The following is a 19311-nucleotide window of genomic DNA, read 5'->3' as shown; positions in this document are numbered from 1 at the left end:
TGTGACTGTTGTGTTTTCAACATGTTGTTTCAGTCTCTATGCACTGAGCAGTGTTATGACAGGAATTGTTTTTACTGCTAAGCATTCAGCTCAACACATGGAATACTGCTGCAGCTTCTACTAAGTATCACATACAAGAATAATCAAAACACATAAATGTGTTAGGAAGAAGAATGATTCAATCAGGCAAGAAAAATATTTATCCCACTTTAAAAAATAGGTTTGAGTTTTTATGTATCTGAATCTCTTGTGTCCTTTCAGACAGGATCAAGAAAGAGTGTTGTTCTGAGCAGGAGACACTGAATACTGTTTGAAATACACTGTGATTTGGCTGCTAGCAAGAAATGATTAATGTGAATATATACTGTAACTCTCATTAATTTAGAGATTTAGGGTGCATCTACATTGTAGAAAGAATGCAGACTGACAACATTTTAACTGCTTTGACTCCATCCTCTAGAACCCTGGGACTTGTACTTTTGTGAGACACCTGTACTCTTTGGCAGAGAAGGCTAAATACGCTGTAAAACTACAAATCCCAGGATTATGTAGGATGGAGCTGCAGCACTTTACAGTGTCAAACTGCATTATTTCTACAGCATACATGCACCCTAAGGACCAGATTTCCTGTTCTGCCTACTATGCAGTATCCAGTGGCTTTGGATCTGGATTTTCTTTGGGTTTATTACAGGCAGTACCTTTTGGAACCACAACACATAAGGAGGGGAGAATTATCCATTGTCTTTCCAGCCACCATCTGTGGTGAGTATCTTGTTTTTAAAATCATAAAAAGAAACTTAGGCAGTATCCAGACTGGCGCTTTGCACCAGCCTGGCTACGTGCTAGGGTTGCCTCGGGGCATCCTTTACAGACGCCCCTCATCCCTAGCACGTAACCGTGGCGTGGTAATGGCAGTGCCCTGTCTACATGGGCACTGCCATTACGACGTCATGCCTGCGCCACCTCCAAACAGAGCGGTGTGGGAGTGATGCACACGCGCCGCTGCAGGGCGCGACGCACACGTGCCGCTGCAGGATGCTTATGGTGCCCTTTCAGTGGTGCCAGAAGAAGGTCCGAAACGGAGCTCCTTCCGCCGCTTGTATTGCTGGTGCAGCCTTTATTTGGCTGTGCCAGCAAAACAAAAGAGAAAGGAGCTGAGCCGTTGTCGGGGTGTCCTTAGGGCATGAAGCCCCAAGGACACCCCTTTCCAGGCCGCGGGGAAACGGCTTTTTGCCGCTTCCCCGAGGCCAGGAAAAGTGGCGGATCGGGGCCTCTGTGGCCCCGACCCATCGGGGAAAGGGGCGGTCTGTATCCCACCTAAGAGTCGGTACATATTGGTGGGAAGCGGTGTGCTGGCACCGATTTTAGGTTTCGGGAGCACGCAGCAACCACACACTCCCGAATCCTAGCACGTCACAGCAGCATCATCTTTATGCAGCGCTGTCCACACGGCGCACGCATTTATGACATTGTGCATGCACAGTGTCCAAATGGGGCGGCATATGCGTGATGTCACTGTGATGCCCCAGGGTGCTAATGGTGCCTTGGCAGCATCGCCAGAAGCCTTTTGGGGCAGAACGTTGTCGCAGTTGTGTGGTTGCTGTGACAACGATCCAGAGGAGAAAGGGGCTGTTGGATGAGTGGAAAAAGTGAAGACCAGATAAAGAAAGAATGGGACATTTTTTACGCTTACTTAAAGAAAGAATGGAATAATGTAATTTTTTGTTAGACGATAACATGAAAGAGAATTTTGAAACTGGCATAATGACAATTGAAGAACAATTTTCATGGTATGACAGACAAATTTCGATGTGTGTCTAGGTCTGTCTTTTGAGTTTACCGAACTGTGTAATGTCAATAGCCCAGCTAGTTAACTCTGATCCAAATACAAATTGTAATTATTCCAAATTTTTTTGACATGTATCTTACCTTCCTTATTCCAAATTTTTTTGACATGTATCTTACCTTCCTTATCAGCATATGATTGACTAGCTGCAATGACTTTTGGTAGTTCTGGATTGTAACGTGTTCCCTCTGGAAAAATCACAAGAAACATCTGCAGGATTGAAAAAAATGTGCACTTCGTTAAAAAACAACAACATTGCAACATGCTCTTACACATGTGAAAATTGTGCATTCACTACAAGCCCCTACAATTATCATAACGTGAGTGTGGAGGAGGGAACACAATACAGGTTATTTCCATCATTGTATTTCACAATTAGGAACAGCACTTGTATTCATGGAATTACATAGGTTTTTCAAGCAAAGTAAGAAAGGAAAGGAAACAGCAGAGATGTAGTTAAATTGAGAACGAACATTTTGTTCAAGAATTATTTGAGCAGTTAAAGCAGAAAAAAGTACAGCAAATTCAGTATAGAAAACTAGTATCTATTTTTTACATCCTGTCCAGATTCCAAACTAATTTCAACTAAATTTACCATAACTTGCGGTGTAATCCTGTAAATATCTAACCAGAATCAGCATTGCTGAGTTCAAAGTAAGTGTGCACAGGACTGTAGCCTCAAAAATGTATTATCATAAAAATGATAAGAAACACAAGATTTCTTTATTCATTTCATTAACACAAAACAACTTGACAATGCAGTATATATCGTGTGAGACAGGTGTATATATTTTCAGGGAAAGAGAATATGAATCTGTCTCAGTGAATAGGAACTAAAGGGCGTGTTAAAAAAAATAAACAAAACAGCTCAGGAAGGTTTGAAATAAAAATGTTGTCAGGGGAGGCTCCACAGTACCTGGATGAGATTACTGTGATCAATAGCCTCATTTTTCTCTCAGGTCAGCCTGATAACACACAAGATTACTGTGTAAATGAATCTGTTCTCTCACAAAAGGAAATTTGTTAAGGAATATAGAGCTCAATGGCGGTTGTTCTAACAAAGCAAATTAAGTTCTTTTACCATCACCTTGTCCTAAATGGTGCATTATTTGAGCAACGAGGGCATTTTCTAACTAGGAACAAAGAGCAATACACAGAGAAATGGGAGATCTTTTCACTTATACACCCCTTTACTATTCTCCTTGATAGCAAACATTTCAAACAAACACTACTTCTATTGTGTGTCAGTTGTTATCTCAAAGGTACACAACTGTACCTTTAGATTGCCTTGAATGTCACCAATGTGGCTTGGTTTTGTTACTTAGATGATTTTTAAATTGCTGTTCAGCTGCTCAGTTCTCAGGGTAGTTTACAAAAACAGTGAGCTTGTCCAATTTGAAATTATCACAAGCAAAGTTAAAGTCAGAACCCAAAATGGCTTTCGTTTGTACTGTGAGGGAGGGACTGATGGTATGTATGTACTTTAGGCCTTCAATAGGTCCATGGTTTCTTAGTTCAGAATACAAATTACAACTCCGCAACAAGCACCTCAATGTGCTGCTATCAGTTGCTAATCTTCACAATATTTAGTATTAACTAATTTTGTTAAAATGCTAATTGTTTCAAAAACCATACAAGAGTAAGCCTTAAGAAAGAAAAGAACCTCTGTTTTAGGAAGGTAAGGAAGAGGTATAGCCTGTCCCTCAGATACAACTGAAAGACTTAACGGCCACTTCTTTGAGGAACTTTAATCGTGTATAAGAAAATGTCTTTCTGTATTAAGCATTAGAGCTTTCTGTCAGAGAATCTGACTTATCTCACAAAACTACAAATCCCAGGATGCCACAAAATGGAGCTATGACAATTACAGTTGTATCAAAGTGCTGTAATTGTATAGTGTAAGAAACACCTACGTCTCTAAATCCTCCATGGAAAGGGTTGCAAGGGGGAAGGGATGTTTGGTTGAAGAAGACAAGACTACACTTTAAAAGCAAATAGAAATTACAAATAGAAAGTCATTATACAGTGAATGGTGAAATGCAAATGGATGAATGGCCAACTACGAAATGTTAATTGACAAATTCCACAATCTTAGAACAAGAAACACCTCAACTAAATTCATTGTACTTCCATCAACAGTTACATAATGTAGTTTAAAGTTACCATCACAAACTTGAATGAATGACATTTGTAATTTTAAATAAAAGATTAAAACATATTTTGTCTTTGTTTGGCCAGAGTCAAAGCGTAATACAATCAGATTGTAACTACTGTTTTCAGTGTTCAGAAAACTGTTCAGTTCATAATAGGAGTGGCTGCTTGACTCTTACGCTGTTTACTCTTTTATGGGCAAAGCTGACAAGCAGACACATTAAAAGCTTATTCTACAGTAACTCCACCCAACAGAGCTTTTGGGAACCACTTCATAGCTGTGTGTGACTGTCAGAAAACCTAAGTTTGAGAGATGAAAGAACATTGCATTAACACAATGAAGCCACTGGATCTGGACTTGTGTCAGGTTATTTACACAGGCTGAAGAACAGACCAAATATCACTTCCTCTTGCTATAAATAGCAGGTATATGAGCTTACATGGAGCGAGATTTTAGATAACCTTTTCTTTCAGTGAGACACTTCTTGCAGCTAAGACAAGCCAAGGTTTATTTTAAGAAACCCCCCACACACCAGGTTAGCGCATCTTTTTTCTTTAACTATATTCTATCATTTTTACCAAACATTATTTGTTTTCTATAAATACTGTAGAAGAGGGGTGGGAATCATGAGACCCCCCAGATGTTCTTGGGCTGCAATTCAGAACAGCCAGCATAGCAAATGGTGATGAAATGCTGGAAGATGCAGTCCAACATCTGGAAGGCCACAAGATCCCCACCTTTGCTCTATAGATTGGGGTCTTTTCTCAATTTTGGGAGGAGTCTTTTTATTTATTTATATTATGGATTTCACCACGCCCGAAGCCACCTGCGTGACCACAAGGCGGGCAATATCATGGCGCTCCTTTGGCATGGCATTTCTATGCTGCATGCCAAAAGGAGGGCCAAAAAGTGTCGCCATGGCAGCAAACGTGCTATTTTGGCCGACTCTAAAAGGAGCAGCATTTCGTGGCCTCCTTCCGAGCCGGCAAATTGCTGGATCAAGGCCGTGGCATGGGGTTGCCGTGGCCCCGATCTGGCACTGAAACGGGTGGTTGGATGCCGCTCTATCGGGGACATCCATTTTGCTCCTAAGTCTCTTTGGTTTTCAAGCATCCTCCCTAATAAGCCTGCCTACCCGCCTCCCATGGTTCAAATGCCTGTTTGAGCCAATGAGGAAAACAACTGGGAACAGTCCTTTGTATCTCATGGATTTCCCCCTGATGCAGCTCAGGGTTTTGTTTGTTTGTTTAGAAGAGTTGCTGGAAGAGGTAATCAGAAAATCCTCATGCAGTGTATTTGCTCCTACATCTGTTTATCACAAACAGATGTTCTGACCAGAAAACAAACTGCATCTTAGAGAGGCTAAAATAATGGCTCAATTTCAGTTAGAGTTCATTTTCTTGTAGTAATGGGGCTTTTGCCTTCTGATAAAGAGTATTTTGCGAGGGCAGAATGTTTTTCTGGTGAACACATGGAAACATCTCTTTAGAGCAGATACTGTGGAAGGAGAATGCAAACCAAACATCTCCTCCCAGCCGCTGCTCTATGGGAATGAATGTAGGAAGGTGAACCATACAAATGGGCCAACAGATGTGAAAAAAGGACTGAGCCATCTCCATGTACATTCCTTCCAAGCTTGTAGTTACACATACATACACACATGAGAATTCTTACCGGAGTCTCAACATCCATCTGGGCTTGTAACTTATTTTTCAGTTTCTTCTCATTAAATTTGGCACTTCGTTTCACATAGACTCCTCCATGCTAGTGCACAAAGAAAGGCAGACTGTATAAAACTTAATGATTCAAAAATACACTGTATTTCAATGTTTTAGATTCCTGAAAGTATTTTTAAAGGAATAAAAAGGACTGATGTCCTAATTATTGCTAATAAACATGGATCTGGAGAAAGCATTTCTGTTTATACGAGACAATTTTGCTGAATTCCCTGATTTTCACATCATGCTGCATTCTTCCATGCCTTATCTCTCACTGTTTCACTGGGTCCATGAACCCTACGCAGCTAAGAGTTGTAATAGGGGAGAGGAGCATAAAAGCCCCTTGAACAAGCAGAGCTTGTCTCTGTATCTCTAGCTGTCTCTCTATCCTGTCTTATACTGAAGGATCTTAGGACACCACACAAATAAAATAAATGCAAAATAATTTATAACAATGAGAATAAAAGCATATTAAGCAATTTGACACATTAAAAACAAGACAGTTTGAAACCAGTTAAAACAATTTTATAACAATACAATTTGCAAACTTGGATTAAACCAATCTGGCTCAAAAGCTTTAGTAAAAAGCCATGCTTTTAACTGGCACTGCAATGACAACAGTGCTAGTGGTGATCAAGACCTCCTCCGAAGGAAGGGTATTCCACAACCACGGAGAGGACCCTCTGCACTCTTGTCCCATAGAGTATGTCTCTCCCACCCCTCAGAAAGACACTGAGGAGGCCCCTGTCAACACTATATTGAATGTGGAATAAATTAAATGCTGTATGCTAGTTTCATTTCATATTTTCTAATTTCACAGTTGCTTTTACAGAAGTGTGAGCACTGTTAAACCTTAAACTGAAATTGCTAGATGAAACCATAGCACTGGAAAGTGGGCCCCTCGGATCAGCAGGTGTTCTGTTCCAGAGGCCATAGCAGATAGGAAAAAATGTAGAGGATTGCACACCATATTATTAAATGGCACTAATGTGAACCAGAAGCATGGTGTTCATGTCACCACCATTTAATAATATGGGGCATGAAGATATGCAGTAGCTCAAAATCGTGGATCTGGAGCCAGTGGTTTCAGAGGCCCCACTGTATTAAAGAATAAAAACTGGTTGTCTAGTTCCAGTATCATCCAAAGTACACTGAAGATACCAGAGAGAGAGAGAGAGAGAGAGAGAGCAACTGCTAAGGGGAACCTAGAGCAGTATGAACCTGGTATGAATAGAGACCTGTTGGGTAAGAAAAGAGGCTACAAGTAGAACATATATTTTGCAAGCAGAAGGTGCCAGGTTAAATCCTTGACACTGTCAATAAGAAAAACCTCTGTCTGAGGTCTCAATGAACTCCTGACAGTTAAAGCAAACAATACTGGATGATCTGCTACAAGGCAGTTTGCATGTTCCTATACTTAGCACCATTTAATTTTTTCCATGGTCTTTCTTTTCCTACTATGCACAAAATCATGAAATACATATACGCTACAAATGTGACATTCTTTATTCCAAAGACAAATGACTCTATGTGAATCTAGCCATTTTGACTGGTTTGATGAAGTTTTCTGAGTATGGGATTTCTCTTTGAAATGAAAAACAAGTAATGGATTCACTCATTTTGTTGTTCAATATTTTTGAAAGGCTGTTAAAAGCAAACCAACAACTCTTGAACACAAGCTAGTTACAGACATGTAAGTGCGAGGGCTTCTGTCCACCATCTCCTTTAGAAATGGATTCTCTGCTGCCCTCTTGCTCCCCTACTCTCTTCCCCCAACAAACATTCTGTGCCAGCAATTTGTGGAGCAGATGTCAGGAAGACACAGAGAGAGATGGGGAAGCCCTCACAGTATCCATAAGATACTGGATATTGCCCAATGAAATAAAACAATATAGGACAAAATGGTGAACCATACCAAAGGGGCAATTTTGTAATAATTACAGCCCTATCATGTTAAAAAGAAGGTTAGATCAACTGCAGCTACATTAACTAACTCCTGAATGGCTTTCTCAGGAAGAAAAAAGCCTAATGTTTTCATTTAAAAGATGCACTTCTAATGAATCTATTTACACATCCCTGCACACCAGCTACTGCAAAGATTGTCTTATTATGCATATCAAAAATGTTTTTGCCACAGAAAGCACCAAAAGGTCTTGAATTCTTACTCCTCACTTTTCTACTGTTTTCTACTGCTGTTTTTCCCCTTCCCAAACGTCTCTATTAGTAGTTGTTCAGTCACTCTTGTTGGAAGCCCAAACATATCAGTATAGATAATAACATTAACCAGCTTTGTTCCTTCTAATGCCAACTGAATAATTCCTATACTTGTTCCAACATGAAACGATTGACAGGTATTACCCCATGGTCCCCAGAAGATGGTACAACTAATGGAAAAGCAAGCTTGTCTATTTTACGTTGCTTCTGAAATTTACATCTGTTCTAATCCTGGATTATTTCAGCTATCAGTATGACAAACCTAAAGCAAGACTGTTTTTCTTATAGTGGTACTTCAATAATTGTTTTATAAATACAAGCATTTAGCTTCTAATGTATTACTGTAACTGGGATGTATTCTCCCACTGCATATTTGAATCTCCCTGTATATACCTACTGACTTGGGGTGATCCTGAGGTTTTCAGGATCACCCCAAAAATCACTGAAGAAAGAAAACCCAAGCAGTCCAATGATAATTCAATGGCATGGGGAACGTTGACAGTCTGAGAAGGACGCATCCCCATCATCTGTGTGGGAAAAGAGAGTAGCTGGGAAATAGGGAAAAGTTTGTTGGGGAGTGGGAATGGAGTATCTGGAGAAGATTAAAAGGGTAGCTAGAACTCTCTCATTATCAGCACAGCATATTTCCGGGTAGTTTCCTCAAGGGGGAATAAAAGGGGGGGGGGGAGATGTCTATAGAAATCAATGAAGGAAGAAAAGGATTTTATTTTAAATGGAAACAGCCCTCCTCATTACAAAATGCCAAAACTGAAGGGAAACACCCCAACAGAGCCCAGCTGAGGACTGAGAATATAATCTTGATTTTGAGGAAAATTTCAAAAAAAGAGAAGAAAACCGAGAGAAGAGGAGAAATGGCAGGTAATGACTGGAACTCCAGGAAGAAGCACTCTGCCCTGTACCATTTTATAAGTGTCTGTCATTTATTCTTTCTAACTTTGACTGAATAAATCCTATGCTTGCATAGTCAAAGCTGTAAAACCCACATATGAATAGGGAACAACAGTCTGGATACAGTGATGGGTTAGATAAAGTCTTATTAACAGAAACTGAATGCTGAGAACACAGAGTAAGAGTAAGAAATAGAGACCTTGAGCATGACTATTCTCTGGTGTAGACTTTGGGCACGGTGCTGTATGCCCTCTGAAGTAACAGGTATGCCGTTGGAGGGGACTTAAGACTTACAATTCTCTGTATAGCTGCAAGTTAACTTTATGGCAAAGAAAACCTACCATCAGCTTTGGCTGGTATGTCAACTGTGTCCTCTCCAGGAGAGGAACAGTTTGGCCACTGTGACTTATGTACTGACATATCTGGTTGACTCTAGCACACTCTACAAGGACCTTGGCTCAAAGATGGTTCAGAAACTGAACCTATTATGCCAGAGTTGGGTGAACTGCAATAGCTGCCTATTAGGTACCAAGCAATTTTCAGGACCTTTCAGTTAAAAATACTTTATAGACCCACAAGGGTTCTTATGGCCATCTAGGAGGAGATTACTCATGGGACTGTGGTTGGTTAAGAAGCAAGCTTTTTCTGTCAGTGTCTCTTCTTTGGAATACTCTCCCCATTGCTTGCTTAAGCTTTCCCCTATCTTGTCTTTCTGGATTTCATATTTTGTTTTAGATGTACATTGTTTTATCATTTTGAATATACTGGTAATCTTTTGCTGTACAATGTTTAGACACTATTTCATGTTAAGCAGCCTAGAAAAGATGGTAAATAAGTAACAGAGAAGCAGAACATGGCTGGTATCCTGTTGGAGACATATGTGGGTATAACTGGGGGTTATGCCTGCATAACCATTTTTTCAGACTTCCAGAAGAAAGCACCCACTCCCTCCTCATTCAAGGCTCCCACTCTGGCAGTAACTCCAGAGAAGGGAACTCCGAAAGATCCCTGAAAGAAATCAATAGCAAGGGGGCACATGATGAGAAGTGGAATAGAACAGAGCAGAGGGAAAAGGATAACGGAAGAAGATACAAAAAACAAAAACAGAAAGTACAGAAAAAGTCTGCTAGATCAGACCAGAGCTCTATCTATTTCCATCATGGTCAGCCAGGTGGAAGGGAAGCACTTAAGTAGGGTACAAATACAAAAGCATCCTCCAGTGTTTGTTCCTTAGCAACTGTTATTCAGATACATGCTGCCTCTCATAAAGAGCCATTGTGATTAATAGCCAGTGATGGCCTTAACCTCCCTGCAGTTATATAATTCCTTTTGAAGCCAACCAAGCTCACTACTTGGTTCATGCTGAGAAGCTATTTTTAAATGCTACCACAAACAGACCTGAGAACTACACACAGAAGACAATAAAGAAACCCAGGATTTCAGTGTATGTGGAACTGGGCAAATGTGTGCCTCAAACACTTGTTCAAAAACAGGGAATCCTTCCTAAAACAGGCCAAGGAGGGCTTCGTAGTGGACACAAAACATTGACTACACAAGGGAAGGGAGAGGAAGCAAGGCTGGGCAAAAGTGGGACTGGAATAGAATAGCTAAAATTCTGAAAGGAAGCAGTTTACATTGCAACAATTTTGTTGTACATCTCCACTTGCATTCTATACTTCCAAATAGGATTTAAAAAGTGAACAAAACTTTGTCTTTCAGAAGATTGTTTAGTTAATCTTAAGCAACCACATACTGAAAGAGAAACTGACTACTTCCTTCAATATCCTAAAAAGTAACATTTTCACTTTGAATTTGCATTGATTCAAAGCCAGGCTGGCAATCTTTAATCAGTTTATGACACTCCTACACTGTGTTCTCACATCTTTGCCTTGGACAACAGAAAGCATTCAGAAGGTTTTGATTATTTATTTCTTTTGAGTTAACACTACATGCTAAACCATCTTCCACTGCATATTTGGTTTAGCATGTAGTGTTTATTCAATGCATCTTTGGGGCATTGAGTAAACACTACATGCTAAACCATCTGTCTTCATGGGGTACACTTGGGGCATCTATACACTCCTAATAAAAACCTACAAGTTAATTCAAACATTAATAAGAAACTAAAGCTCAACATGGAATAATTAAGAGAAATATGGTATATTTTAGAAAAGACAAAATATATTATTTAAAAATTGATTTTCTTATTTGACCTCATTAAAACCATCTTATTATTTATTTATGGTATTTATATCCCACCCTTCAGCCCTAAAGGCTCTCAGAGCGGCTTACAATTATCTTCACAAAGTTACTTACTTACTTGTCCACGTTTGTAATCCTATACACTTAGAATAGGTAGAAGTAAATTCCATGGACATCAAGAAATTCCATAGAAAATGATTTTCTAAACAGGTTACTACAATGTTATTCATAACATTTAAAGCTATTTCTTATCCACATACTTTTCCTTCATCCATTGCACTGCATATGCAGTTCTTCTTTGTGAAGCAACATTAAAACTGTATGTCAGAACATGTTTTTGAGAAACTGTTAATATTTTTTTAAGTTCTTCCATATTCTCCAGCCTATGATTTAAGGGCCTGTTTTATAGACCAAATGAAAACAAACATACACAAAAAAGCTCAGATATGTTTACTACCATGTTTCCCTGACTGGTGTTCTGCTTTCTCCATGTTCAGAATATGTACATACTCCACAACAGGATGTTTATCTGAGGTAGGAAACATGCATTCCATCACAATTCTGTAATTAATTGTCACTGGAAAGTTCTGAGTGTGAATGACATCACTGACACAGGATCAACAGGAAGAAGAGGAAGTGCTTCATGTTTTGCAGGATTTAGCGTGACATGGAATATATATATATACACACACACACATACCTGTCACCTGGAATCATAGACATTGTACATCCTTTTTCAATACTGTAATAACTTTTTCATGAATATCCATTAAGTGCCATTATTCACACATTACTATGTGCGACACTGAATTTTTATCATAGCCACAATTTCTCCTATTTGCTACTCCAAAGACAGCATGGAAAACATCCAAATGTTTTTCACAATCACATGTCCTAAAGGAAAACCTAGCTTTGAATCATACAATCCCATGGGAATGAAAGGTTCAATAGTCCAGTAATCTGGAAGCTGACTCAAGGGAAAAAAACAGAAGAAACTCTCAATGGCCAGAAAGCAGAACTACTTTCTCAGACTGCAGAGATGTAGGGAAAACTCTCCTAAACAGAAGCTGCATCTACACTTCAAAATAAATGCAGATTGGCATCTGGGATTTGTAATTTGGTGAGAGAGTTAGCGACAAACTTCATTAAATCTGCAGTGTGTCAGAAGGTACTGTCAGATGCCACATAACATCTGCTGGGCATCCCTCACCATCTCTCTTGGCAGAGGGTTACCAACTTGGTACCAGTTATTGGCAAGTAGACCAAACACTTCTGGCCAGTTTGGGAAACAGGGAGCTGAACCAGACAGGCTCTTGGTCTGATTTAACACTGGTTTCCTTATGTCCTTCATTTGCTCATATCACCTTCTCTGAAATATCTTTAACACAATGGCCAGTTTCCCTATGGTTACAGTGGGGACAATATGGCCCTAGACACATTCAAGCACAAATCATGCAAAAACTACAAGATATTGTTAGAACTGCTGTCAGAGACTATGAAATGTGTTTGTGGATTTTGGAAGCTGGGTAGGAGAATATACTATTTTTAAAAATTGTATTCTGTTTTTTAAAAGCGAGCACGGTGTAATGGTTTGTGTTCTGGAATAGGACTCTGGGAGACCAGGGTTTGAATCCTTGTTCAGCGATAGAAACCTGCTGGGTAACATTGGACAAGTCACTTTCCTAGGTTCAGAAAAGGCAATGCCTCTGAACAAACCACTTCTGAGCAAATTTTGGTAAGAAAACCCCTGGATAATTTCATTGTAAGTTGGAAATGAAGCTACACAACAATATAAACACATTCTGTTTAAATTTCGTGTAACCAGCTCAAGATGAAACAGATCAGAGTTAAGTAACGGCAATGATTAAAAAAATTACAACACCTAAACTGAGAAGTAAGAGTAACAGTAATATATTTATAGCTCTCCCCCCTTGTTGCTCCCTCCAAAGAAAATAACTTGAATATTGGCCTGTAAGTCATCAAGGAAATCACTGTAGTTCACAGCACATTGTTACCCAGCTCACAGAAAGTTACACCTTTACATTCTACCTGCTAGACAACCATAATGGCTGACAAATGGTACACACTAAATAGGAACAGTGGTAATTGCTTAATGTTTGCCAAGCTGCTGCCAGTGCAAGACGTGCCACAAATGGCCAATTTTCAGTTTTTTAAAAGGTGTCCAACAGCAACACTAAACAAAAAGACCTTCTACTGCAGAGACCACAGCCATGAGGACCAACCTACAATTATCCTTCACGTGGCTACTATTCTGCATGTAGTATCTCTGATTCCAGTGTGAAGGTCTCGAAGTGGAAGTAGCCAGGGGTTGGGGGGGGGGGACTTCCATGTGGGAAGGATAGCATGTACAAATTGCTTACATATGGATCAGATGAATGCTATATAAGCAGCTGCCAGAAAGTTGGTTAAACAAGCACTTCCACATAAGCACTATGGATACTATAAAATTTGAATTGATCTTCAGTATAGCAGTTTCACACATCAGAGCTGAAAAGATTTACTCTGAATATTGGCAATAGCTTGTGTAGTATATCTATGAGAGATCAGTCATCCCTCTATCTAACTGAATTGCCAGAACGAATCTCTAAGAAATTAATGGATTGAAATTCAGCTGTGTATGCCAAGGATGGGCAAAGTGGGACCCTCCAGATGTTGCTGTACTGCAGCTCCCAGCAGCTCCTATAACTGGCCACAATGGCTGGGGCCAATAGGAACTGCAGTTCAGCAACACCTGGAGGCCACATTTTGCTTAACCTGATGTGGATCAAAGCACATCCTTCCTTGCCCCCACAAACTGGTAGAATCAAGTTTTACCAAGAACCCTCAAAATGAATGAATATACAGAGTGGTATTTATAAACCAGTGGTAGGCACTGTGCAGTCTACTGGCCACTTTTGCTGCCTGTAATCAACATCTTGCAACATATATACATGTCACAAGATGTACATTATGGGGCTACATGTAGAGAAATCAAACCTTTTCAATATAGCTTTTTCTTCTCACTCTGCTTATAATATATGGCACCAATTTAGACAGGGAACCACACTCACCTAATGAGAAACACTACCCTTTGTCTCCCAAAGATCTTCTGAAATTCAACTATTGTGTCTATTGGAACCAGCTCACTAGATCACCCTGATAGCCTACTAGGATGAAATCCACATGAAGCTCAACTAGAGGAGCAAAAAAGCAAAAGGGAAAGAGAATAAGAGAATATAAGAATATATCTAAGCAACCCATTCATTTAGGAAGAGGACTTCTTGTAATCTGAATTTTCACTATGACAAAAATATGGGATTACTGTAAATTACTTTTACTACAGGCAGGCATTTGTTGAAATATTTTTAACTTGTTGTTTTGAAAGACAAACCAGTCTTATATTCCAGAACTGCTAAGACATGGTTTCCCATGATATAGCAGTGGTAGTATCCCATGAACAAGAGTCTATATTACTTGCATTAGTAGAATCCCAGAATTACATACATTGAAAGCAATATTGTTTAATTAACTAAATGCTAACTTTCAGATTTTACTTACTGTGCAATCCTAAGTACACTTATTTACAAGTCCCATCGAATTCAACAAGGCTGACTTCAATGGGACCTATTCCCTAATAATTTAACCCTCTTTCCTAGCTAGAAACCCCACTGGATTTAATGTGACTTACTTCTGAATAAACATAGCTAGAATTGCATTGTTAAGCATTTTTCAAAGAAGTTTTTGCATTAGACGTTTGCAGCAAAACAAGAGACACAAGGGGAATTAACAAATGAATTATGGCATACGCTTTCAAGGACTGCAATCTATTCATCAGACGTATGAAGTGCCAAGAAATTCAAAAAGAATGGTGCAAAAAAGCAAAGTGGTTCTTATTTGGTTTTCCATCATTCTTTCTGAATTACCCTGTTTTATATTACAAGTTCACACAGGGTTACCAACTGTAAAAAGTAGTTTCTGTATTTCATTTCTGCCTGACCTCACTTCATCCCAACCATGTGTAAATATATACTTGTGAATTAGTTGTCAAAGAGGTAATCATGTTAATCTCTCACAACATAAAAAGGAGAATACACTTGTGAAGTACTGTAATTCTTCTTTTACTTGATATAGTAGATTGAAGTCCATAAATGAAGCCATAATAATCCAATTAATTTTGAAATGCCATGGAATACCTTGTTGTCTTTATCCTTCAGCATATGGGATACAGGGGCATCTTATTCTGTTTTAGCAGATGCCCCGTATGCAGAGATTTTCAGTTGGTAACAATGGTAAATCAGGTTGAAAGCCAAAGACACCCTCTTTTATCTAGTATTCAGATAACAACCAAATAGGAAACAAAATTAAAAGTGCCTTATGTGCTTTATTACAATACAAACACATATTACTATCTTGCTATAGTTCTTTACTTGGGATGAAGTTTTACGGAAACTAATGGTGTCTGCTCCCAAATAGATACATTTTAAGACTAAGGTGTGTCAAAAATAAATAGTTAAGTCACTGTTTCATGCCATATGGGAACAAGTTTTAAAGTTACCTGAGAAAAATACCACCCGTACAAAGGAAGCCATTTTAACCCATCTTTCAAAACATATCGAACATGTCCAAGAGCATTTTGTCTGATGGCCAACATGTCTGCTATAATCCAGTCAACTGCAAAGCCAAAACAAGAACAATTTATGTTCAAAAACATACATGATAATGGCTCAAACATCCATTCTTTGCATGTTTAATAAATTTATTTTCTAAAGAGAACTCACATGCCGATAATGAAGCTGCTTTAGATGGAAATGTAAAAGGAGCTGTTTCCAAAACCACATTCCCGCTTCTCCTTTTTGAATGTTCTAACATCATGTTCCCCATTAATTACTCATTTTTCAAGTTCAAGATGTTTAACACTTGTTTTATAATACTGCTGGGTATTATTCATTCTACTGCCAGCATATAATGTATCTATATCTTGAAGGATAAAGCAGGAACATTCCAATACATATATAATATACAACCATCCACAACCATTTCAAGACATGTATAATATACATACATAATATACAAATATACATTAATGTTGAGAAAAGTGCTTTTAAAAGCCAAATTATAAGATATTGTTTTAGTGCAAGATAATTTTATAATTTTTGACTGCAAAAAAAGCTCTTTTATAAGCAAACTGTTTACAAACCTGTACTCTGATGGTTAGATATATATATCACATTCTCTTTCATTTTTGGCAAATCACCATAGAGAAATATCTAGAAGGGAAAAAAAAGATGTGCTGTTAGCTAAATGATATAAATAAGCAATTAAAAACTTCAAATATGATTGAACCCTCTTTTCCAGGAAAAGAAAAAGATTTAACAAATCCCATTTTATTAGACTAATGATAGATGGAAAGTAGGCATGTCAATTGCCCTTTACCATCTCAGTGGTATTCGAGCCCCCACTGACACTGCGCTGAAGTTAGTATAACCATCTATAAACACAAGGATCCATTTGCACCTAAATAGCTGCAGGAAAGGACAATTAAAATGATGTATTTATTCAGTTTTAAAAAAAACCTTTTATATTATAGCAAAGATAATTTCACTGTTGCTTTTATAATAGTATAAAACATCTATGGTAAAAACTTGGTATGGCCCTTTCTAATGTGTGTGCCTTCAAGTCACCTGTCAACTTATGGCATAGGGTTGTCTTAGGAAAGGAATGCTCACAGGTGCTTTCGCCAATTCTTTCCTTGGAAATAAAGCCCTCAGCATTAAATGGTCATCTCCCATCCAAGTACTAATTGGGGCTGACCCTTCTTAGCTTCCAAGATCAGGCAGAATCTGATGCCTTTAGGCCTATCCTAACACAGTGACAAGTCACAATTGATGAGAATTCTGCATTTTTAGCAGCTCAACTGGTGCATTTTACTCAGTCGTTCACACTCTGCTCCTCCTAAAAGTGGGCACAGTTAAGGTAAACAGAAATGTGTAAGAGCAGACAGATTTAGTCCCACATCCAGGCTGAAACAAAACACGTGACTCTCAACTTCCAAGTCAAATCTTTAAAGTTGGCTTACAAATACTGGCTTGTCAAAGAGGAGCATTAAGATAGGGCAGTGATAGTGAATCTATCTTAATGCTCCTTTGGTCGAGTGCCCAAACTGCAACCCAAAACCCACTTATTTATTGCAAAGTGCCGTGTCCCTCTGGCTTTCTAGTAACAAACGCTGTGCTGGGGTGACGGCACATGTGCCCACAGAGAGGGCTCTGAGGGCCACCTCTGGCACGCATGTCATAGGTTTGCCACCACTGAGATAGGGTCTGGGTTCAGTTGTAATTTGATGCTTTCCTGCCCTGCTAAGTGCCCTGACAGTTTAGTAGTTCCAGTTTTCAGGAGGCATCAGGCAAAAGCAATCAAGCAGAGGATACCAGCATGCTGTTTATTGCCAATAAGCTGGAAAGGCTTAGTGTTTTGTGTGAACACAGCTCTGGTATTATACTGACACATTTGAAGGCATGTTACAGGTTTTAAATAAAGACCGTGCCTCCAGCTGAAAAATCCCTTTGTGCAAATGAAAACCCATGTTGTGGAACTAGCCCACACAGAGAACACAGCTATGTGTCTGTGTGGCTTGTGTTTGTTTAAAGAAAACAAAATACCCAAATATGTAAAAGATTTTTTCCCACTTAAACATGATTTACAACAAGTGCACTGTCTTACAGGGCTTTTTTGTTGTCACTATGAACTGAAAGAGACAATGTGAATGAAAAGGAGGGAGGGCTGGAAGACATTAGGCCTCATGAATGAGGGGAAAGGGATGAAAGCACATGGAAGTACATAACTGAACAGGATAACAGGATGCAGAAGCCCTTTGACCTTTAGATCACCAGTTTCATTCATGCCTGGTCAATGGAGGGCCCATGTGACATCTGTTTGGTGGCCTCACTGACCAGAGGCTCAACCATCTGCCTGTTGGCAACCGTGCTAAAATGAACAGCTGATCTTAACCACATTTCCCTAAATACCGTTGCTCAGTTGCAAATGTTATTCATGTCAAATGAACCTCTAAACTGACAGGCTTAAAGAACAGAAATGTTTATTATCTGCTACCATCTTAATCATCGGGGGTGGGGGGGGAATAGGGTTGCCATCATGGAGGACCTCCAAACCGGGACAAATGTAGGACCAGGTTTGAAAATGTAGGACTTTTTTTTTTTATTTTATTTTTATTTCCTGGCTAGGAAATTAAAAAAAAAGTCCTACGTTTTCAAACCCTGTCCTCCTCCTCCCGGCTTCGGAGGACGCCTAGGCTCTCTCCCAAGCCGGGAGGAGGAACAGGGGCCGCTTGGAATCCCGCCGCGGTTCCAGTGGCCTCTTCCTCCTCCCGGCTTCGGAGGACGCCTAGGCCGCCTCCCAGGCCGGGAAGGGGCGCGGGGAAGCTTGGCACCGTGGCGATCGCCACGGTGCCAGGCTTCCTCCTCCTCCTCCCGGCCTGGGAGGGAGCCTAGGCCGCCTCCCAGGCCAGGAAGGGGCGCGGGGAAGCTTGGCACCGTGGCGATCGCCTCGGTGCCAGGCTTCCTCCTCCTCCTCCCGGCCTGGGAGGGAGCCTAGGCCGCCTCCCAGGCCAGGAAGGGGCGCGGGGAAGCTTGGCACCGTGGCGATCGCCTCGGTGCCAGGCTTCCTCCTCCTCCTCCCGGCCTGGGAGGGAGCCTAGGCCGGCTCCCAGGCCGAGAAGGGCGGGGGGAAGCCTGGCATCGCGGCGATCGCCGCGGTGCCAGGCTTCCTCCTCCTCCTCCCGCCCTGGGAGGGCTCCTAGGCCGGCTCCCAGGCCGAGAAGGGCGGGGGGAAGCCTGGCATCGCGGCGATCGCCGCGGGGCCAGGCTTCCTCCTCCTCCTCCCGGCCTGGGAGGAAGCCTAGGCCGGCTCCCAGGCCGAGAAGGGCGGGGGGAAGCCTGGCATTGCGGCGATCGCCGCGGTGCCAGGCTTCCTCCTCCTCCTCCCGGCCTGGGAGGAAGCCTAGGCCGGCTCCCAGGCCGAGAAGGGCGGGGGGAAGCCTGGCATCGCGGCGATCGCCGCGGTGCCAGGCTTCCTCCTCCTCCTCCCGGCCTGGGAGGAAGCCTAGGCCGGCTCCCAGGCCGAGAAGGGCGGGGGGAAGCCTGGCATCGCGGCGATCGCCGCGGTGCCAGGCTTCCTCCTCCTCCTCCCGCCCTGGGAGGGCTCCTAGGCCGGCTCCCAGGCCGAGAAGGGCGGGGGGAAGCCTGGCATCGCGG

General features: G+C 40.9%; 1 protein-coding gene across 1 annotated transcript in view; it reads right to left on the bottom strand.

Moving 5' to 3' along the window:
- Positions 1-19311, bottom strand: part of LOC149311452 (1-acyl-sn-glycerol-3-phosphate acyltransferase epsilon-like) — a 40834-nt gene that overhangs the window by 11089 nt on the left and 10434 nt on the right. Inside the window, exons 2-5 of the mRNA XM_089531091.1 lie at positions 16239-16308; positions 15597-15712; positions 5673-5762; positions 1966-2056 (exon numbers count right to left, since the gene is read on the bottom strand). Coding sequence (XP_089387217.1) covers positions 1966-2056; positions 5673-5762; positions 15597-15712; positions 16239-16308 — 367 coding nt within the window. The remainder of the gene's footprint in view (positions 1-1965; positions 2057-5672; positions 5763-15596; positions 15713-16238; positions 16309-19311) is intronic.

This window comes from Sceloporus occidentalis, unplaced genomic scaffold (genome assembly GCF_023333645.1).
Source record: "Sceloporus occidentalis isolate IW3139 unplaced genomic scaffold, rSceOcc1.0.p SCAF_6, whole genome shotgun sequence".
In the NCBI taxonomy this organism is placed as follows: Eukaryota; Metazoa; Chordata; class Lepidosauria; order Squamata; family Phrynosomatidae; genus Sceloporus; species Sceloporus occidentalis.
This window is presented reverse-complemented; position numbering and strand designations above follow the sequence as displayed.